This window comes from Eptatretus burgeri, chromosome 11 (assembly GCF_056783735.1).
Source record: "Eptatretus burgeri isolate ZD-2024b chromosome 11, Ebu_testis_v1, whole genome shotgun sequence".
Taxonomy (NCBI): Eukaryota; Metazoa; Chordata; class Myxini; order Myxiniformes; family Myxinidae; genus Eptatretus; species Eptatretus burgeri.
In genome coordinates this window covers 35,591,240-35,614,063 of record NC_140971.1, presented here as the reverse complement: position 1 = coordinate 35,614,063, position 22,824 = coordinate 35,591,240, and the positions used below count along the sequence as shown (strand labels likewise).

At 44.0% G+C, this 22,824-nt stretch overlaps 1 protein-coding gene across 5 annotated transcripts in view; it reads left to right on the top strand.

Moving 5' to 3' along the window:
- LOC147016859 (ornithine decarboxylase-like) overlaps nucleotides 1-22,824 on the top strand; it is a 122,441-nt gene that overhangs the window by 74,013 nt on the left and 25,604 nt on the right. For 4 of the 5 annotated variants that reach the window (XM_085845985.1, XM_085845983.1, XM_085845982.1 and 1 more), the window contains 5 exons: nucleotides 7,256-7,429; nucleotides 7,515-7,687; nucleotides 19,523-19,660; nucleotides 19,750-19,831; nucleotides 19,955-20,038. In XM_085845985.1, the coding sequence (XP_085702111.1) occupies nucleotides 7,256-7,429; nucleotides 7,515-7,687; nucleotides 19,523-19,660; nucleotides 19,750-19,831; nucleotides 19,955-20,038 (651 nt within the window). Of the gene's footprint in view, nucleotides 1-1,066; nucleotides 1,195-7,255; nucleotides 7,430-7,514; nucleotides 7,688-19,522; nucleotides 19,661-19,749; nucleotides 19,832-19,954; nucleotides 20,039-22,824 lie in introns of those variants that run through there. The other variant, XM_085845986.1, reaches the window with a different exon arrangement.

Here is a 22,824-nt window from a genome sequence, read left to right as displayed (position 1 = left end):
GCAAGTTGCTTCAGGACAACTGCCTCGCCAAAAGCTTCAGTGTACCATGGGTGGGAGGAACAGTATGACAACTGAAGACAAGATGGGATAAATCTGTGTGTGAGAGAGAGTGAGAGAGAGAGAGAGAGAGAGAGAGAGAGAGAGAGAGAGAGAGAGAGAGAGAGAGAGAGAGAGAGAGAGAGAGAGAGAGAGAGAGAGAGAGAGAGAGAGAGAGAGAGAGAGAGAGAGAGAGAGAGAGAGAGAGAGAGAGAGAGAGAGAGAGAGAGAGAGAGAGAGAGAGAGAGAGAGAGAGAGAGAGAGAGAGAGAGAGAGAGAGAGAGAGAGAGAGAGAGAGAGAGAGAGAGAGAGAGAGAGAGAGAGAGAGAGAGAGAGAGAGAGAGAGAGAGAGAGAGAGAGAGAGAGAGAGAGAGAGAGAGAGAGAGAGAGAGAGAGAGAGAGAGAGAGAGAGAGAGTGTTCTTTGAAAGAATTCCCACGATGATTTGACATCAGAGATAGTGGAAATGGGAGACCAGCCGAGTAGTTTGATGGCTGCTTGAAGACCCTGCCATTCGGCCTGAGTGAAGAGTGCCAGACTCGTCGGTGCTGAGGTGGTTCTCTAATAACAGCCAGAGAGATGACCGCTTTAACAAGCTTATGGTCAGGTGAACCAATTGGAGCAGAAGAACAGCAGACATTTTCTGGTTGAAAACAAGCATAAAATTCCTTCAACTCTGGTTGAAGATAATAAATTTCCTCAATTTATGTTCCAACTTTTAGTGGAGCTACCAATTTCTATCTTTCCAACCTCTGGTGTAAAGTGAAAATATTTTGGGTGTACACCGAGACCTTTATCTTTTCTTGAAAGAAGGGACTCTAACCCATATAACTTGGGTGCACACCTAGGTCTATCTGATCAAGAAGGGACTCAAATTCATAAACCGAGATTTATCTGTAAAAGAATGGACTCTAACCCACATACAATAAATGGTTCAAACTCCTTTCACTTTCGGAGTACGTTACCCGTTGCTTAAGAGATTAAGCTTACAGTGAGTGAGAGCAAACATCTATCCCAAGGAATTTCAAAAGGTCCCTTACCTCCAGAATGTGAACTCTCGTGTTTGCCTTCACTCCAACTGTAGCCAGCAATCCCTGCTCCTCCGGGACTTGTGCTCCTGCCTGGCTCGCCAAAATTGTCGAAGAATTCAGTTCTTCAGGTACTGAGTTTGAAACATTTATTCATGCGTATGGAGAAAGAGGATTTAAAGTTTAAACAATTATACAATGTACGAGCAATATCACGCGTAGTCATCTTTCTGATTTTGTACTTGGATCAGAGCCTTTTTATTCTCAGACATGAAGGGCGCAGGTGAAATGGTGGGACATCTGGAAATAATCAATTACTGGGGAATTTGACACACCTAAAATGAGGAAACCACACTGTGGCCAGCTTTGAAAGGATGAGAAAGGGAGCACTCAAGGCCTTTGGCAGTGGTCTACCAGAGTTCAGGTAATCAGGAGAGGTTCAAAACAACTTTACGATGAGAAGTAGGATCAGGGTGAAGGGAGACGTATGCACACAAATCTAAACAAGCATTCCAATGGCACAAACAATGGCTTTTCAAAGCATACAATGTTCACAGCCCCAGAATCTTAAAACAGCCAGACAAAGCCAGACATCAAGGCTCTAGTCCACTATAACTAACAGAATTATTTAATATTGTTGTGGATTTCAGAATCGGATCCGCATCATGCACACAACATCCAGGTCATCAAACAGTTATTTCCAGAAATGCATGTTCAGAATAGAGCCATCACCTTGTCTGGTGGGATTCCAACTCTTCGATGCATTGGAGAAGGGTAGAGAACAGGTTCCCTTTCTTTCTCATGGGATAACCTTTTCCTCTTTACGACATGATTTTACGTCAGTTTTCATTTCTGCATGAGCGATATTCATCGTTCGTGCATGTGATAAGACAGCCGTTAGCCCAACGGATACTCGTCTATTCCCTTTCCAACAAGACACATTGGCTTGGAAATACACGATTTATTTAGACATTTTATTTTCGTTGTCATTTTCACATTGGACTTACAGGATATTTGAGTCATTAAACACGCTGCAAGCTTTTCCTGAACAGTTCATTCTGATGGTCAAACATGTAGTCCGGTCAGTTAGGGTAAAAAAAAATGGCCTAACAGTGACAGACTGGATAAAAGCACCACATTTGGCATGTAGATAGAGGGCACCAAAGCATACATTTTGAGAAAAGGAGACACGTCCGACCTTGACCTTGAAGGTCAATTTTCAAGGTCAAAAGGTCACATTGCACCAATTTACAATATAAGTCGATTTTGCTCAAAAATCTCTCCATAATTGATGTGAGTGCTTAGCTAGGATGGTGTAAACATTTCGCTTTTCATTCGACAGTATTATAATATACTAAACAAATCTAATAACGTTAGAATATAACACCTGTTTTTTTGAAAATCTCGAAATTTTGCGCATGTAGCTTTAAATTCCGATGCGCACGCAAGAGAAATGCACGTAAGAAAACATTCCGAACAGCATATTAACAGGATCAGAAACTAATTAATTCGTATAATAATGATACGAGCGATAATACCGAAAACTGGACGCCGAGCCAGGAAACATCCCACAACGCGGTACGCGACGAATGGTCAAGTGGAAAAACAGCGACGTGTACCTGAACACCGTTTCATTCAGGTCACCCTTGACCACGGGTGGATATGCTTAACGGCAATGAAATGTAAGTTGTACTCACGTTTATTGGCTCCTATTTTTGTTTCTATTGCAAGGGCACTTGCAGAGGCTAACCCTCACAGCTTGGTTTTTCAATACACTAAAACTGTGACATTTCAAGCTTTTTATGGCCTCTTGGGGGACTCAACAGATAGTAAACAGTTTAATAGTTATCCCTCGGTTAACAAAAACAATTGATTCAAGAAAAAAAGAAGATTTAGCTAGTTGTAATTGCAAGCAAAGCCCTTATATGCCAGTTTGATGAGAATGACAAAAAAGGAACCATACAAAAGAATTGAATGACATTCATATGAATGAAAAGACCACAAGATTTTATCGGCCAGAAACAAATCTCAGAAATCAATCAGTCATCAGAATCAGATATCAATAATGATGAAGATAGATGTTGACTGCCTGATGTGGTCTGTATAAGTATGCTATGATGGCGCGTTGGTTGGTGGTGGGGCCCACTAAGCTCAGCTGTCAAGAGTCAATAATTATTATCATTGATCATCACAACATTCATTGTCTTATCACATCATTGAGATGTTATTTTCACCCTGTTATCCATAATCATATGAGAAATTTAAAAGAAGGAATATCCCTCAAGACTTAGTACAGGTATTATTGCTCAGTATGAGAGCTGGCAGTAATACAACACTGGTACACGCCTCAAAACCACCCATGCCTTCATTGCAATAAAGCCAGCCAATAATAGGGCAGGGTAGTCAGACTGCAAGGTCACATTTTCAATTTTTTTTTTTTGGGGGGGGGGGAATAACTCTGCTGTGAGGCAACAGATCTGCATGGATCATCATCATACATGAAAATATTCATAAAAACATAAAGCTACCTATATTTTTAGATTCATAAAATACATTTACCTTCTTCACGTTATATTAAATAAATAAATAATACTCAGCCTTAGGGCAGGGTAGTCAGATTGCAAGGTCACATTTTTTTTGGGGGGGGAGGGTGGCAATAACTCTGCTGTGGGTGAGGCAACAGATCTGCATGTAATGTATAATGTAGGGCTCTCATTGAAAATCATTTTTCCGGCGGGTGGCTGGCGTCGTAAAAATCACCATTGTTTTGCACAACTACAACCGAACTACATGCCTCTACTACACCATTAGGATGTATGGACTAGTATAATCATATTTGGTGTCATAACGGGACCTACCACTCCCTTTTCTACCCTGAAAATGGATTTTCTAAAGCGAAAGAATGACATGAATTCAGAGCACAACTTACTGCCGCCATTGTTGATGTTCCATAGTTCCTCCGCGCGGAGCACCATATAATTATGGCGGGTCGTCAAATTCGCGCGTTCCTCCACACCGATACTCCGGCGTCACGCCCATCGATCTGGGCCAAGTTTAGGCCCGTTTGGTACTGAACAGAGAATCCATCGTCGCTGTCTCCTTTAAAACAATTAATCTCTTGACTCTAATCTACCTTCTCGCCAAGTTTGGTGCTCTTGTCCATTCTGTAAATATTTTGACCTTAACTGACCGGACTAATGGCTGTGGTCTTGGATCATTTACCTCCGGCACCCACCTTTTTCCATTGACGTTTGACACCCATTTTCTTTCATTGACGTTTGACACCCACTTTTCTATCGGCGATCGACACCCTGTTCGGCTGCTCGATGGACGCTGGCTCGCTCTTCTTCGTATCGGGCTGAAGAAGGAGGTGATAATTGACCGTTGGCATTTTGTGAGCACTTCATGTTTTCGCTTGGTTGTTCTGGCAAATGGCTGCTTTCTGGCATTCGTCCAGTGCCCTGGACATGGCGTAGTAAGCCAGGCCTGTGTTCATTGAGAGTTGCATCTCGTTCAATGGTCAGGAAAGAATGACCGCGAGAATGGACGGTTGGAGGTCACGTGCAGCGATGCGCCAATAGGCAAGCTGGATTTGGCTGAAGTTGTGCTTGAGGCTCCGCCCATACTGGTCGCCTATAAAAGGACATCAGAACTGCCTTGTTGGCAGTTGGTGGGAGATCCTGCTGGCAGTTGGGGAGAGATTCTACTGGCAGTTGGGGAGAGATCCTGCTGATGGTTGGTGACAGCTCTTGATGGTTGGGGACAGCAGCAAAGGTGGTTGGTGACAGTTGGACTGCTCCTGCTGGTTCTGCTCGGTACCTGGTTCTTGGTGGACCTGGTTATTGGCGTACTTGGTTCTTAGCGTCCCTAATTCTTGGTGTTCCTGGTTCTTGGTGTACCTAGTTCCTGGGGGTGATGACGTGATGTCGATCAGTGTTCGAGCCTGTTTGCGAGTGGGTGCACGGCGAGGGAGGGCGCTGGCAGCAGAAATGAGATGGGCTGTGGAGAGCTCACTTGGAGAGGTAGACCAAGGCACGCTCACACATTTTGGGTTGTTTTAGTCGACGCACGATGACTTCTGCCCTGGTAAGCCAATACCGGATTTATTTCCCCCCTGAGTGATCTGATGGTTCCATGGTTCCCCATGTCTCGTCTTTCATTGGTAAGTAAGGCATAGTGAAATGCATCTGCTCTTTGTCGATTTTTCTATAAATGCTTTAAATTATTTATTTGATTGAGATATTTTTTGTTGATTGAACATTTAATTTGAATTCATCCATTTAATCGACAAGGAAATAAAAAAATCCTTCAGTTTATTTATTTTTCTTCATCATAAATTCCTTGTTGACGTTTCAATCTGTCCATGATTGTCATTTCTTTCCATTGATCCAGCATTGTCCGAACCGAGATAGACTGGGAGATAATTCCCAAACTAATTAACCTGCTATTGTTGGCCTGCACCGGCGGTAAACGCTCGGCTGAATTACTTAAGATCTAATCAAGATAAGATTGGTGCATCGCCGAGGGCGCGATCCCCGGTGAGGAGGCCATGTGACCTCGAGTTAAAGAGCAAATTAGGCGGTGGACACTGGAACTCGTGGTTAACTGATTGGCGTTTGTGGTTGTTAAGCAACCCACCACACCACGAAGTTAATTGTGAGTGGTGGCCCCAGGTCTGGCTTTTCCGAGGAGAAACGAGGATTAACCTCTCATAATACACTCGTTACCCATGGCCGTAACAATATGTAGAGGCCCCTTATTATTGAATGTATATATTTTAGTAAGCTGAAAAGCAAATGGTAAATTATAATCTCCTGCATATTCATTTTTATAAATATGGATACCAAAAGGCTGTTAGGAAGGGATCAGTAGGGACTGGTTACCCCTCAGCCCGAATTGGGCTGAAAAAGGGGTATTGTCGTCACAGGCGTTGTCTGGCGGGCATCCGGGCGTCCGTCTGGGCGTCTGTCAACTTTTGGTTTCCGTCAATTTCGAGGAGAACGCCTTGTCCGATTAAATCACTTTTTGCAGGGTGTGTTGGGGTTGAGTAGAGGATGGTTCCTTTCGAAAATGGGTGCGCTGTGATTTTCACGAGCCGCCACGGTAGCCATCTTGAAGTCTGATTGATTTTCGATATGACGTTCAACGTGCTCTAACTGTGACTGCACATCATCGTGATATCACTGCTTCCTTTTACAATGCATGGGCTGAGGGGTTACGCCTGCTTTGCGGAGCTATTTTTTATTTATTTATACAACCCTCTGATTCCAGCACAATGAAAACTTCAATTGACTTGCTCAATTAAAAGAGTATAGGCACTGTTTGAATATAATTGTTTACACTTAAACATTGTGTATACATATAAACTTTTACCTCTCCTTGCTTGCCTGTAGTCCATTTATCCCTATGTCTTCTTCCGCCATCTTTCTGGTCTTGCATCCTCTGCTCTCTTCATGTTTTGACCCCACCCCCACCCCCCACCTCCAAGTATCTGCAGGACGCACACATTCCACCAGGAACTCCCTCCGAATGAAACTGCCAAAATCCAGAACCAGTGCTCACTTCCACTTATTTGTTCCTCTTTCTTCCCACCTGTGGAACCAACTTCCACACTCTCTTCAATCTCATTTTTTCCTCCAGGTTTTCAGGACAGCTGTTCACCACCATCTCAAAGTCATCCCCATCCAAATCATAATCCTTTCAACACCCATTAAACCACCCCTCAACCCTCCCAAAATTTTGCTTTTGTATCCATCTTGTCCACCCATTGCGTTCCCCCTTACCCCTCACATTTACCCGTATCCCTTGTTTGTCCGTCTCTGTATATTTTCTCCCTCCACCCTGGTGTTGGTATTTTCCCCCTTCTCCTCCTGCTGTTCTTTTTGTTATGTTGCGTCTTGATCTGTTCAGTGTTCTCGCTCTTCCACGAGTCTTCACTTTGTATACAAAAGAAAAAGTGGAAATAAAAACATTATATATGCTGGGACGACAAGCTTGTTCTCACTAAAAAAAACTTTTTACATGTTCCTTTTATTTCTACAAATGAGTTACTTTCTCCTGCAAAAAGCTATTTGCAAAAATTCAGCCTTTTTTTTTTCATTGGGAAGGCTACAACTCGATGAGAATCGTAGATTTCAAGCAAGTTTTCTAAAAAGCAATGTTGGATGTTCAACTTTTAAATTTTTCTCGCAGGATGACAGAGATGCATTCTTTGTGGCCGACATGGGAGATATTCTGCAAAAACACCTGCGCTGGCATGAGGCTCTACCAAGAGTGGCTCCATTCTATGCTGTGAAGTGTAACAACAAACCGGCTGTCATCAGGACTTTGGCCTGTTTGGGCACAGGTTTTGATTGCATCAGCAAGGTGGGTTTGCCTCTCATCGTACTGCTTATCTTCACGTTTCATGTTGGACTCGATGAAAAGTTCTCACAATCAGATTTTCCCACAGAATGAAATTGACATGGTGCTGCAAATTGGAGTGAATCCTCAGAGGATAATATTTGGCAATCCCTGTAAGAAACCTTCACACATCAAGCATGCTGCTGCACACGGTGTCGATACCATGGTCTTTGATTGTGAGGATGAGTTGGAAAAGGTGGCACGGCTTCATCCTACTGCTAAGTATGCCCGTCTGTTCGCCCAACATTCACCGTATTCATGTATGTGGTTGCATAAATTTTTGTGACATAATTTCCTGCAGTGTGTTGCCTGAGGTGGACTAGAAAAAGTTAACTTGTGTTACCCCAGATTAAAAAAAAAAAAAGCAGCAAAATACTGCTCCAATCTAGCAACTGACAAAACAATTGCAATGTCACCACTTTGTAAAGGTTTCAGGTCCCACTTTTGAAGTTTGGTTCCAGTAGCTAAGTAAATGTGCACTCACTACTTTTGAGCTGGAGGTTTGACGAGAGGACAAGTCTTTGATGTGAAAATAGTGTATGCAATTCTTTCTCAGCTGACGAGCCAATCTGATGTTAGCAAAAGGAAAATTATATTTGTTCAACATTTTGCAACTGAGTGCTACATGCATCTATAATAATAAATATCCACTGTGTCAGTCAGTCAGTCAGTCAGTCAGTCAATGTGTCTTCCCTATAACACCAAAACCATGAAACCTAGCTGCCCCAAACTTTGCATGCATACAAAGGGACCTCCAAGGGAGAGCATGGGTGAAAACTGGGTGCTTGGATAAATTAAAACATCCCTTTTGAAGATAATTTAGGGAGTGCTCATCACAAAAAAAAACAAAAAATAAGCTTTACCAAGATGGTGGCATGCCGTATTGGTCAGCCCTCCATCAGCTCGCTGAGGCTTGAAGCCGCCATTTTGTTCGGCCTGCTCAACAATGCCTTGACTTGGAACAGGCCACAGCGGTTTCTTAACGATATCTCTCTCTCTCTCTCTCTCTCTCTCTCTCTCTCCCTCTCTCCCTCTCTCTCTCTCTCTCCCTCTCTCTCTCTCTCTCCCTCTCTCCCTCTCTCCCTCTCTCCCTCTCTCCCTCTCTCCCTCTCTCCCTCTCTCCCTCTCTCTCTCTCTCTCTCTCTCCCTCTCTCTCTCTCTCTCTCTCTCTCTCTCTCTCTCTCTCTCTCTCTCTCTCTCTCTCCCTCTCTCCCTCTCTCCCTCTCTCCCTCTCTTTCTCTCTCGATTGCAGCCTGTGGCTGCTGGTTGCATCATTGGTTGGGACGTGGCTATGCCGCTGATGCAGTGTCCCCCTTACTAGTACACTGGTGCTCATTTTGCCAACCTCGGAAGGATGACAGGCTGAGTCAACCTCCTGGTGTATTTTAATTCAGTGGCCAACGGGGCTTGAGCTCAGGACCTTTTGGATCCCAAGCCGCTGCCCTAACCACTAAGCCAACACCAGGCTTTTCTTAATGATAAAGTCCTCAAATCTTAATTTTTTTTCACTTTCATCACTCGTATCTGTAATGTACTGGAATGGGAGATGCTTAGCAGGCAGACACGATGCGGAGGAACAGTCGAGCCGGGCTGTGTTGCACAAGTGCGAGCGCGGGCGTACTGTGCCCGCGGCTCCCCTTTATTCCGTATTCGGCACACTCACGAGCCGGCCGACTCCAGCATTACTACGACGCCTCAGGCGGCGCACACACCTCATATCCCTTGCCGATACACTGACCCCCACGACCACTCCTCCCATCATCACGCCCATCATGCATCATCACCATGCCCTTCCCCGTAGGCCCGCAGACTTCACCACAGTATCCATTGAATACCTGATCGCCATACATATGAATCGCTGGACATATTGCTTTAGTAGGTGCTATAGTTTTCATATTAGGAGCTTGGAGCAAATTCATGCATTATATGATGTCATTTTCCACAATGGACTGTCATGGAATAATTACCTCCATCACCAAAGGTGAAGGAGGTTATGTTTTCACCCCTTCCTGTCTGTTTGTTTGTTTGTCTGCCTGTGTGCAGGATATCTCAAAAAGTTGCAGACAGATTCGGATGAAACCTGGTGGACACTTTGGGTGTTTGACCACGCCGAATTGATTTGATTTTGGTATAGATCCGAATCCGGATCTGGATATGAGAATTATTTATTTATTTTAGTCATTCTTAACCATTGAGAGATTATATAGCACGAGCAGGGGTACCCGGCATTGCCAAGCAACGTCGGGTCCCTCTTCCCAACCAACCCCTTCCCTGCCTCCTCCCACCCCACCCCTTGAGGGACGAATTCATCGATATTGGTGTAGCCTGCGGGCCTGCGGGGCAGGGCATGATGGTGGGGGAGTGGTCAGCGTGATCATCGTGTCTGCCAGGGATATAAGGAGTGCGCGCCGCCTGAGGAGTTGCAGTGGGTGCCGTAGTCGCCGCGGCTCGTGAGTGCATTAAGTACGTAATAAAGGAGAGCTGCGGGCAAAGTACGCCCGCACTCGCGCTGGTGCAACAAAGCCGGGCTCAACTGTTCCTCCGCTCGTGTCTGCCTTCTAAGCACCCCTACCACGACACTACAGATATGGCTGAAATAATAATGCTATAGATGTTTATCCTCATCGCCCTGTCATGAATCTGGAGTGTGTTCAGTTACCAAGTTTCTTGAAGAGTGCTTGCCAAGTGGCTTAAGCACTCTATTAGAAGCAGTTGATCAATCTCAGACTCGAGCATGGCATAGAATGCATCCTTCACGGTGAGATCACTCGCCTCAGTTTGAGCATACACAGAGACCAGGGAAACGACACCCAAGGAGTGATGAATCCTTCGTCTCATAATACGCTCGTTGACCGGTGTTACCTCAATTATCATTAGAGTCAGCTTCATGGACACAGATACAGCAACTCCTTGGGCCTGGTAACCAACAGAGCAACCAGACCAATAGTAGGTGCAACCACCCACCATGATCTCGCCACTATCCGCTCTACGAACCTCAGAGAGAGCTGCAATACCGATGTTCAAACACTTGAGCTCAGATGATAAGAGAGACAGGTAATGATCTTCTCTTAGGGAGAGGACATTCCAGGCACCCATACGAAGGGACTGCCTCAGGTTAACCCAAGGAGACCGCCGTCCGGTGGATGACACCAAAGCACCACCCCGAAACACACTACCGCAATCTGACCTGGGAAGGTAACCCAGTGATTTTCCTCCAATCATCAAAGAATGGGGTTCCCGAAGGCTTTGCCCCAATCCCACCATCCAGCGAGCTGCCCTGCAGAGGGCAGAGCTGCGCAGGAGGTCCTCCCACGGAGTGGGTTTTCAGATTTCTTTGTGTTTTTGTGTTTTATGGAGTGAAGGATTTAACAGTGGCTGGAGTGCAAATCCTGCCACTAACCTCCTTTAAAAACAGTAACCCAACTGCAGGAGGACATCCGCAGACACAGTTAGGCACTAGATATGGATGGCCATTGGCTCACAACGAGCTCCTCCGTTGTTCGTCGTTATCTCCCTATGTGGGTTTCAGAGTCTCAAACTATCCACCTCCATTTCGGTAAGGGCGGTCGTCAATCATGGACCAAGGTGTGAAGTTTTGTTCTCAGGGCTCTTTTGAGGATTGTCACTGAGCCCTGGACAGATTCCAACTGTAGTTCATTTGGAATAATATTCCCAGGGATGTTTTTTTTTTAATTATTTAAAAGATCTCTGTGATGTTCTTCTTCATCACTCTTGTTGCTCCAATGATCACAGGTACATTTTTGGATCTTTTCAACTTCCAGGATATTTTCACTTCATTTTTGAGATCTCGGTATTTGGTCCTTTTCTTGATTTCTGCATCGTTTCGGCCAAAATCGCTGTTTGAACGTGCAAGTTGCTGTTGTTGCCTGCTATCTCCACATGTGGGTGGGTTTCAGAAAAAAAGGGGGAGTGGACTAGGACAGAGAGTTCAGAAAGGAGGTTGAGGCTTTGGGGGGTTGGAAGGGGGGGTTGAGCACTTGGTGTTGGGAGGGGTTTTGGAGACTTCATCCGATTTTGTTTAAGATTGGGATCTGGATCTGAGAAATTCTTATTTTTTCAAAGTGATTTTTCATCATAATTGAGAGATGGCGCCAAAACGATATATAGCATGATATTTCAAAAAGTTGTAGACGAGTTATGACAAAACTTGGTGGATGAGCTGGATAGATGACAAGAACAAGCTGATGAGATTTTGGTTAAGGTCCAGATCCAGATCCGACCTATCAGTGGGATACAAAAAATAAACTGTCCAGCCTGGCGGAGGTACATCTACTCTCCTGAGTGGCATTCTGGTGTTGCTCTCGATTTAATTAAAAGAATCCTCTTTGCTTTGTTTTTTAATCAAACAAATGAAATTCTCACACCACAATGTGAACCTTCTTGTACTCAGTTATCCGCTCCTTTATTATAATCCTCATGTTTGTGTTTTGGAAACTTTACTTGTCTGCACTTCCGTTTTTCCTTTCTCTTTTTTTAGGATTCACTTGCAGAATACCCATCCAATGGGAAATCTTGTTCCAAGCAATGCAGCACGTTCTTCTTGCCGCGTACCTTTATTTGAGTGGTGTATAGGCAAGTGACCGCTCTGTAGAGGAAAAATGAATATCTAATCTGGCTTATGGGCACGAAGCAAAAACATACCAACTGCTGATAATTCAAAACACCTCACCACACTGGAAAACGTAGGGACAGGAATACTGCACTGTAAATGGTGGAGTCTTGTAATACGCTCAGCCCACCCTAGAGGTGGCGCTACACGGTACGCATATTTACATTGAGAATTTGCGTCCTTCCCAACCCCACTTCACACCACCAAACCACCGGCAAATGTAAAAACACCCCTATACATTAATTGGGGTTATGCTGAACCTCTGTAGCAAGTCTGGATGTAATTGGGCCAGAACTGGAGGAGGAGTAGCCCGACAAACAAACCCACAAACACACAGAAGCCATCCAGTGCCAAAAGAAAGTCTACACCCCTGATCAAAATTTTCACCTTTTGTTGCCTGATAACCTGGAATCGAATTCCATTAAACCAGACTTTTTTTCCACCTTTATTTACACTTCGTAACCCACAACTTCCAAGTAAATAACGAATTCTACAAATTTCAGAAAATTTATTAAAAACTACAAAACTAGAATGTCTTCATTGGATAAGTGTCCACCCATCTGTCCATCCGTCGGAGCCAGACTGTGCACAGAGTGTTGGTGCTGCCATAACAGTCTCCTGGGCAATTGGGCACAACACTGGACAGGTCACCACTCCAACACAGGATGCTCAAATGGCTCAATATTCCCAGCAAGCTGGTACTCATTTTGCCAACCTCAGAAGGATGACTGCCTGAGTCAATCCTACCTGGTATTAATTCAACAGACATGCAGGATTTGAACTCGGGACACTCGTATCCCAAGCACACCACCTTCGGCATTAAGCCAACACCAAGCACAAGTGTTCATTCCCCTGAGTTAATACTTGGTGGAAGCACCTTTGACAGCAATTACAGCTGTGAGTCTTGGGATAGGTCTACCAACTTTGCCCACCTTGATTGGCCAATATTTGCCCATTCTCCTGTACAAAACTGTTCAAGCTCAGTCAAGTTGTGTGGGGAGCATTGATGGACAGCAATCTTAAAGTCATGCCACAGATTTTTGATTGGATTTAGGCTGGGGCTCTAACTGGGCCACTCTAGGACATTTATCTATTTGTTCCTTCGCCACTCAAGTGTAACTTTGGCTGTGTGCTTCAGGTCATTGTCATAGTGAAAGGTGAACTTCTGTCCCAATGTCAGCTTACTTGCAGAGGGCAGCAGGTTTTCCTCTCGTGTTTTTCTGGATTTTGCTCCATCCATTTTCCCTTCTATCCTGACAAGTGCCCCCGTCCCTGATAATGAGAAAATTCCCCATAACATGATGCTGCCACCACAGTGCTTCACAGTAGGGATGGTATTCTTTGGGCGATGTGCTGTGTTGGGTTTGCGCCAAACCTAAGAGGTCAGGTCGGTCAGGTATAGGAACATGCTTCGGAGTAGCACGTCGCTGGGTCCACTTTCCGCCGGTACTCCAGGGGCCTCCATCTGGCCATCCCCCCAGGCAGATGCCTGGCCCATCCCCATCTCCTTGAGATGCTGCAACCGGCCCATTGGCCTCCTCCACTCACGAGGCTCCCTCGCTGAGAGAATCTGGTGAGCAAGTTCAGTGTGTCAGGAAAACAAGCCACATGTCCATAAAGCCGCAGCTGATGCTCATGGACTGTGCAGGTAACAAATCTCATTTGAGTCTCTCTCAGCAACCGCTCGTTGGACACAAAGTCCGACCAGTGATAGCCAAGGATTCTCCGAAGAGACCTGGTACCAAAGGAATTAAGTCACTGTCTCAGGTCCCTGGTCAGAGTCCAAGTCTCACATCCACAGAACAAGACTGGAAGCACCAAGGACCTGAAGACTCGGACTTTCGTCGTCCCGCACAGGTGGCAGCGCCACACCCCTTGATCCAGTGAATCCATGACTCCCCAGGCCGGACCCAGACGTCTATTGACCTATTGCTCACAGCCAGCAGACATGAGTATAACTACCAAGGTGAGTGAATCTCTCCATGACCTCAACTTACTCACCTTAAACAGGTACAAACGTAACATTTTGCAATTAGGCCAAAAAATTCCATCTTGGTTTTGTCAGACCACATACCTTTTTGCCACGTGGCTTCAGAATCCTCAGTTTTTTTGCATACCTCAAACAGGACTCAAGATGGGCTTTTTGTGTGATGGCTTCCTTCTTGCCACCCTACCTTGCAGGCCAGACTTATGGAGTGCTTGTGATATTGTTGTCACATGCACACAGTGACCAGTCTTTGCTATGAAGGCACGTAGCTCTTTCAAAGTTGCCAGGGGACTCTTGGTGGCCACTCTGATGAGTCACCTTCTTGCTTGGTCATCCAGTTTGGAGGGACGGCCTGATCCAGACAGGCTCTTGGTGGTACCATGTGCCTTCGACTTCCTAATGATTGTGTTGACTGTGCCCCAAGGAATATTCAAGGCCTTCAAAATATTTTTATACCCATCCCCTGATCTGTGCCTTTCCACAACTTTATTCCGGAGGTCTTTTGAAAGCTCCTTGGTGCTCATGGTTGAGTCTTTGCTGTGAAATGCACTACCCAGCAGAGGAAACCTGCAGGAACAGCTGATTTTATTCTGAAATAATCAGAATCACTACAATTGAACACACGTGGAGACCAATTAACTTGGTGTGTGATTTTGAAGGTGATTGCTTGCTCCTGAGCTCATTATCCTCACCAAAGGAGGGGGTATTGCATTTCGGTCCATTTGTTTGTCTGTCTGTCTGTCTGTTTGTCCGCACAGAAATTTAGTTGTTTTTCTCTGCAACCACTTGTCGGATTGAGACAAAATTTTCACCACAGGAGCGACTGCTCATGTAGAATGTTTTATTGATTTATAATTATGAAGTCATAGGTCACGTGGTATGGCAGCCATGTTGGAAAAATGGAAAAACTTGTATCTCTGAAACCTCTGTATCTCTGAAACCGCACCAAGGAAAGAATTGAAACTTGGCAAATGACAAGTACTCATCATGGTGAATAAGTGTGATTTTTGATGACATCATAGGTGCCTTCGTTATGATGTCATAATTGCATATGTAGAATACTACATCTGATCAGAATGGAAACTTTTGAGGGTCATTTCAGGAAAAAATGATCCACAGAAAATAAAACTTGATGACATCATCGGTCATGTGATTCGGCAGCCATATTGGTGTTTTTTTTTAACCTTCAAAAATCTTCTTCTCTGAAGTGGCGGAACATTATTGAAGCGAAACTTTACATGTATGACTGCCTATCCATGAGGACAAAAGGTTCACACATATGATGTCATAGGTACATTGTTTGGCAGCCATATTGGATTTACCCTAAAACCTAAAACAATCTTCTCCAGAACGGCGAGACAGATCAAGGGGAAACTTCACACAAATGTTCCCCAAGGTTGGGGATAACAGGGTATTCATGAATAATTGATCAATCACATTGTCTGGCAGCCATCGTGGATGGAGCATCTGGACCAGTTCTGCAACGGGTCCAGACGGCATCATCCCACGTTTCCTAAAAACCTGCTCCTCTGCTCTTGCTCAACCGCTCTCTGGTCTAATCACCCTCTCATTTGCTCAAGGTCATCCGCCATCTGCTTGGAAATCAGAAAACATCACTGCCCTGCAAAAAAAAGGCGCAAAAACAGATCCCTGCAACTACAGACCAATCAGCCTTCTCACAATCATCAGCAAGGTTATGGAATCCATCATCGCTTCAGACATAAAATCCTTCCTCTTCTCCAATGGCTTGAATTGTGATCATCAATTTAGTTTCAGCCCGAGTCACTCTACCCTGGACATGCTGCTTCTGCTCTCCCAACAACGGATGGAGGTCCTCAATGCCGGACATGAAATCAGAGCCATATCCCAAGACATATCGTGTGCTTTTGACACGGTCTGGCACCCTGCCTTGCTCACTAAACTCTCTTCCTGTGGTATTCAAGGCCATCTCCACTCGTGGCTCACAGACTTCCTCTCCTGTCACAGTCAACGTGTGGCCCTAAATGGAGTTCTTTCATCCCCTCTTCCTGTCCAGGCTGGAGTTCCTCAAGGTAGCGTTCTGGGCCCTGTTCTTTTTCTGGTTTTCATTAATGATCTCTCTGACTCTCTGGAAAATCCTCTTTATCTCTTTGCTGATGACTCCATCCTCTGCTGTACCATCGGTCATCCCTCAGACCGGCAAGCAGCAGCTTCTTCCCTCTCTGTAGATCTCGGTAAAATCACAAACTGGTCCAACACGTGGAACATGTCTTTCAATCAGGACAAATCTCACACTCTCAATTTGTTTCTCTGAAAGGACCGTTTGGAACCTCCCCCCCCGCCCATCCACTTTCTCAACAATCCCCTGGAAGAAGTCCTTTCTTTAAAGCTTCTGGGTCTCACCATCTGCCATGTTCTTTCCCCTGGGAAAGCCACATTTCCAACTTGGCTTCCAAAGCTAGTCGCCGACTGGGAATCCTCCGTTATGCAAAGTCCTTCCTCGGCCCACCGGAGCTACTGACCACATACAAAGCTTTTGTCCACAGCCTGATGGAGTACTCCTTTCCCCTCTGGGCTGGTGCTCCTGCCTCGCACCTGTCTCGGCTTCGCGCTGTGGAAACCAAGGCATTTCGGATCATTGGTATCTCCCGTGATGAGGCTGAGTCTTTGGGCCTCTCACTCTCTCACTGCAGGCAGGTGGGTGGTCTTTCTGTGTTCTCTCTAGTCTGCCATCTGGTCCCTGTTTTTTTCATCAGTGGCAATGAATTTAATTTGCTTTAATACCATCCTAATTTAGTCTGCAATCTCGGATTGCCCCCCCCCCCTCGCTCTCTCTGCGATTTGTCCCCACCATATTTCCGCAGGGCACTCAAGATCTGCCAATAACCCCCTTCTGCTAAAACTAGCAAAATCACAAATCACTGCTCACCTTCACTCTTTCATTCCTTTTTTTTCCCCACCTTTGGAATAAACTCCCTCACTCTGTTCAATCCAATTCTTTCCTCCAGGTCTTCAAAAAAGCTGTTCACCACTCCCTCTTATCATCCCCCATCCAAATCCTCGATCTTTTCTATCCCCATTAATCCACCCCAATCCCAACTACTTCAAATTCCCTGCTTTCCTTCCTCAAGGTCCCTGTAATGCCGCTCTTGTATACCCCGTGTTCCCCACTCCATCCCTCTCCCTTCCACAGATCTAATATCTCTGTTCCCCACTGTTTTGTCCTTCCCACTCCCACTCCTTTTGTCTCATCTCCCCCCCTGCTGTGCATTGTGTGTAGCTCTCATACGGGTCTCAAAAGGTATACAATTTTTTTTTTTAATTCTTTCTCTTGAACCGCTTAATCAATCGACATGAAACTTCACAATTATGATCTAATAATGATGGGGACTACATGTTTTAAATTTAAATCTGATTGGACACATGGTCTCGCAGCCAGAATATTCTTTTTTTTAATTATTATTAATTTAAAATTTTCTGGAAAAGGCTCACTTGGCTGTTCCTGGATGGGTTTGAGGGTAGCAGAGTCGCAGCTGAAATATGAATCCTATCCAGCTTCTTCCTGATTTATTACTTACGAAATCTAAAGATTTCATTAGTATATTAATGACTTCCGTCCTCTGTTTGTGTGTTTGTTTGTGTGTTTGTTTGTGTGTTTGTGTGTTTGTTTGTAGGCATGATAACTCGAGAACGGAAGAAGCTACCAATGTCAAATTACACCAAGTGATTCAGGAGGGTGATGGCTAGCGCTGATTAGATTTTGGTCAAAATCGGTCAAAGGTCAAGGTCACAGTGAGGTCAAACATAATTCCGTAAATTAATGTGGAGAAATGGAGTATTTTTGCTTCGCTCGACGTTACGAGTTCGTTTTAACTTCGATTATAACTTTGTCTTCAGTTTTTGTGATCGCTTCGGATGCCTAAAACTCGGGTGTCGAAATTCTGGTAAAAATCGGATGTTTTGGAGACGTTTTAAGATTGTATAAAAAATATTTCACTCGCCGCGTCACGGCTCGTCACGTGGTGCAGCGTGCTCGAGCAGAGGCGTCGTTGAGTCACGTAAAGGTTTTCCATGTGCGCATTGACGGTGTTTTTGATAAAGATGGTGTTTAAAAGTCATTTTTTATCCCAATAAAGGTTATCGTCACATGCCTGACTCGCTAAGCCGTCGGATTATGTAAAGATTGTTGGTGGATGGCCGAATATTACGGTTTTGTGACTTTGATAAAAGAATATTAAATAATTGCGTGGAGAAATGGAGAGTTTTGCTTCGGTTGACATTACGATTTTTGATGGTTTGGTACAGAATCATCGTAGAAACTTCTGGTTTGCGTCGCTACCTTCTCTAGAGACAGCTTTTATTAGACAAGGTCAGAGGTCAAGTTGACGATTTCGTAAGTACCAGTCTATGACTGCTTGTTTATTTTTTTATACATTGTCGAGGCTCATATGAGGGCTAATACACAATGCACAACAAGGGGGCAGGAGAGGGAAAGACAAAACAGTGGGGAGCAGAGACATTAGGAGGTCTGTGGAAGGGAGACAGATGGGGGCAGGGAACACGGGGTATACAAGTTGGATACCACAGTGACTTTCAGGACTTTACATGACAGGGAACTTTCAGGAAGGAAGGCAGGGAATTTGAAGCTGTGTTTGGGGTGGATTAACCGGGGTAGAAAAGATCATGGTTTTGGATGGGGGAAGATAAGAGGTGGCGGTAAACAGTTGTTTTGAAGACCTGGGGGAAAGAATGGGATTGAAGAGAGCATGGGAGTTTATTCCAAAGACGGGGAAAAGGAGGAATGAAAGAGTGAAGGTGAGCAGTGATTTGATATGAATGTCCCATTTGATATGAATTTAATTTGCTTTAATCCCATCCTAAATTCAATTGAATAATAATAAACGTTATGGGTCAGGGTCAGGTGTCCGATCAAAGCGGGGTTGCATCAAATTGGGACATCTTGGTACCTGGTCATCAGTGCCAGCAGGTATAAAGTGGTGGTTCTAATTATGTCTCTTATTAATTACACAACACACCAGTACACAAATGCCACACAAAATGCAGCACAAAAACAACACACAAAACAATTCCTGGTGAGGCTCTACAATCTCTGATTGCTCTTTTTCTTGTTTCCATTTGCTCTTATAAAGGGGGCACTTACTCAACCAAGATATTCTAGTTTTGTATTTTTAATTAATTTTCTGTAATTTGTAGAATTTGTTTTTCCACTTGGAAGTTGTGGGCTGCGATGTGTAAATAAAGGTGGGAAAAGTCTGATTTAATGCAATTTAATTCCAGGCTATAAGGCAACAAAAGGTGAAAAAAATTTGAAACGGTTGGTAGCTTTCTATCAGCACCGTATGTAGTAACCATGAGTGCTGCAATGGGTAGTGCATCGCAGACTCGTTAAGCATGTTATTTTTTTTCTTTTAACGCCTTCCTTGCGTGCTGTGTTTCATAGGCTAGTTCTGCGAATTCCCACAACCTCTGAATTTGAGCTTTCCAGACAGACTGAAAGAAACTTTATGGTGGATATGAAGTTGAGTATGAACTTGCTCTCGACTGCAAAGAAGTTGAAATTGAACGTGATTGGTCTGAGGTATGATTTCGTCATAAATCCAAAGCATCCATTGAGGTATCTTTCCAAACATTTATTAATTACACACAAATGTGCATTTTTTATTTCAGTTTTCACATTCCAAGAAGCAGCTCTTCTGTGGAGTGCTTTGCCCAAGTAATCAGTGATGCACGAAGTATTTTTGAGATGGCTGTAAGTATGGTACTGTGAGCAGTTTGTTTTTGATAATAAAATGCAACCAATTTGATTGTATATAAATTTGAACTCGATTTGATGATCCATTGAATTTGTGTTCCATTGACATTGTTTACCTAGAAGAAGCTTGAAATTCACTTGAAACTTTTGGACATTGGAAGAGGCTTTCATGGAAAGTTCAGTGGTGTTGAGACATTTGAGGAGGTTGGTCCCACATTTTGATAAAAAAATATTTTTTTTGTAAAAATTTCCATATTTTGATGAAAAGGAAGTTTGAAAATTCAAAATGAGTATCTCTTGTTCAACTATATTTAACTTTTGCATTATTGATTTATCGTCTAACCAGGTTGTGACAAGTAGTATAATCGTTTTTATGCAGGCACAGGTGCACGAGTTTGAAATGACTACTCCAGCCTTAGGTACTCTCGTCATTTGGGGCCCTCCCCAAATGACAAACTAATATGGGTCTCATCACAAATACCTCAAAAGCTGTGTTATGGTGTCAACGTCCAAGCTGGCAAAGCCAGAATTGCTGTACGAGATAGTTGAGGAGTTTTTATAATGTGCTTGTTTCTATGTCCAAACGAGCTTGTTTCTATGGCAGAGATCACAACTATTTTTTGTGATCTCTGACATAGAATCCGATTCACATATTGGCTACTCGCCGCATTCTCACATGATTCTCGTGTATTTTTCATCGGTGCCAATTTGTTAATAATTTTTATCATGAACTTTGCTCCATTATTTGTCCAACCAATAGCAGAAGTGTAGGCATGGTTTAAAAAAAATATTTTAAAAAATCTGGTTTCTAACCAATCATTTTGTCTGACACGACTATGTGCCTCGAGGACCTCTCTCTCACGGGATGAGAGGAGGAAGGAAGAGCTTTTCCTTCTGGCAGCTCGCCATTTCACACTCTCGTCTTACTTCTTGCCTTGCAGCTCGCCATTATGATGGAAATGAACTCAATTTCCACTCAGGTTCAGCATACAAAGGAGAATCTTTAATACATTACGTACACGCGCACATACGGGAGAAATCTCCATCGATGAAACTCTCAAAAAATACCCTAATCCAAGCCTTGTATATCGAAGCAGGGACGAGTGGGGGAAATGATTGAAGAAGCAGGATAAAAGAGAAATAGTCTTTCATCAGTGAAAGAGTGGAACAGAGTCTAAACAATGTTGGTTCCAGTAGGCAAGGCCCAAGTACAGCCAATCAGAAAAGAGCACAACACATCCTCAAGGTCCCACAGAGTTTTGATGATATCTTTTTTTTGTTTTGATAGTTTTGATGATAGTTTTGATAACTACACATCGTATGTGTAGTTTCTGAGATGTTGCAAGAATTTGTGGATGAACGGACGACGCGCCATCCCATTAGCTCCCTGGAACTACTTTACAGGTGAGCTAAAAACCATCCTTGGGAATATTATTACAAACAAACTATATTTGGAAGCTGTCAAGAGCTCAGCGACGATCCTGAAGAGAGTCCTCAGCACAAAACTTTGAGAACAGAAAACTTCACAGCTTGGTCCATGAATCGTGATCCCTTACTGAAATGAAGGTGGATACTTTTAGCTCACCCTGGGAGGACTCCATTCCACATTCTGAAACTCGCATATGAAGATACCAATCAACGACACACACACACACACACACACACACACACACACACACACACACACACACACACACACACACACACACACACACACACACACACACACACACACATTGCCTTTTATTAATCAGGTATCATTAGCTGAAGAGGCTGCAAAGTCCAGTATTGATAGGTTATTCAGTACCCTATTGTTTCTGTTGTATTCACAAAATATGCTAGATATCCCTTATTGTCGGGTTTTCGTCTGTGTGTGTGTGTGTGTGTGTGTGTGTGTGTGTGTGTGTGTGTGTGTGTGTGTGTGTGTGTGTGTGTGTGTGTGTGTGTGTGTGTGTGTGTGTGTGTGTGTGTGTGTGTGTGTGTGTGTGTGTGTGTGCGCGCGCGCGCAACGCGAGGCTCCACAGCACGAACCAGCGAACCGATTTCGATGAAACTTTGCCAACAGGTGCCATATGGTCTGGGAATGTGCGCGTTTGAATTTCGTTGCTGTGCAGCGGCCTAAAAACCGCGTACAGTATTTTCAATACTTGTCCTTCAGTTTTGAATGTAGAGAAACAAGACTTCGGAATTAAACACTTCGAGATATTTAGGAAATTATACTCGAGCCGATTTTTGATTGAGGTTTTATTTTTCAAATGGTAGTCCTTCAAAAATCGGGTGTCTATTTAGCGTCATTTTTTATGAGGGGCTTAGGAAAGTGGGCGGAGCTTAGGGAAAGTGTACGTGGTTGATGAAAAGTGGGAGTGGAGTGGGAAAGTGGAAGTGGCATAGGAAAGTGGGCGTGGCTTATGAAAAATATTGTGTGGCTCAGGAGGTGTGGTCAAACAAGAGCATTGAGAGAAGTTTATCAGGTTTTCCGTGTGTGTCTGTCTGTCTGTCTGTCTGTCTGTCTGTGTGTGTCTGCAACGCGAGGCTCCAAAGCACAAACCAGCAAACCGATTATTTTTCAAATGGTAGTCCTTCAAAAATAGGGTGTCTATTTACCGTCATTTTTTATGAGGAGTGCCAGTTGGCAAAATGCGCAATAGGAAAAATCTTGCCAGGCAGAGGAACAATTGTATGTGAACCAATACGTCTTGGCAATGAATCTTCGTCGGTTGATCGGTCAGAATGAAAAGCATCGTATCCAGCGCTTCGATCCTAGCGAATCCCTCATCGCCTACCGGCTTGTTAAGATTATTTGTTATTATTCTGTCCCATTTTGGGCCTTTTTTACCCCCGTAGATTACTTTAAAAAAACCAAATTTTCTCAGCAAGTCCAACTCATACAAAATTTTCACCATAGTATGTCTTTTTTGTGGAATTTTTATCATAATTGTGAAGTGTTCGGCCAGCCATAAATGCATAAACATAAATCCTTGTCCTCAAAA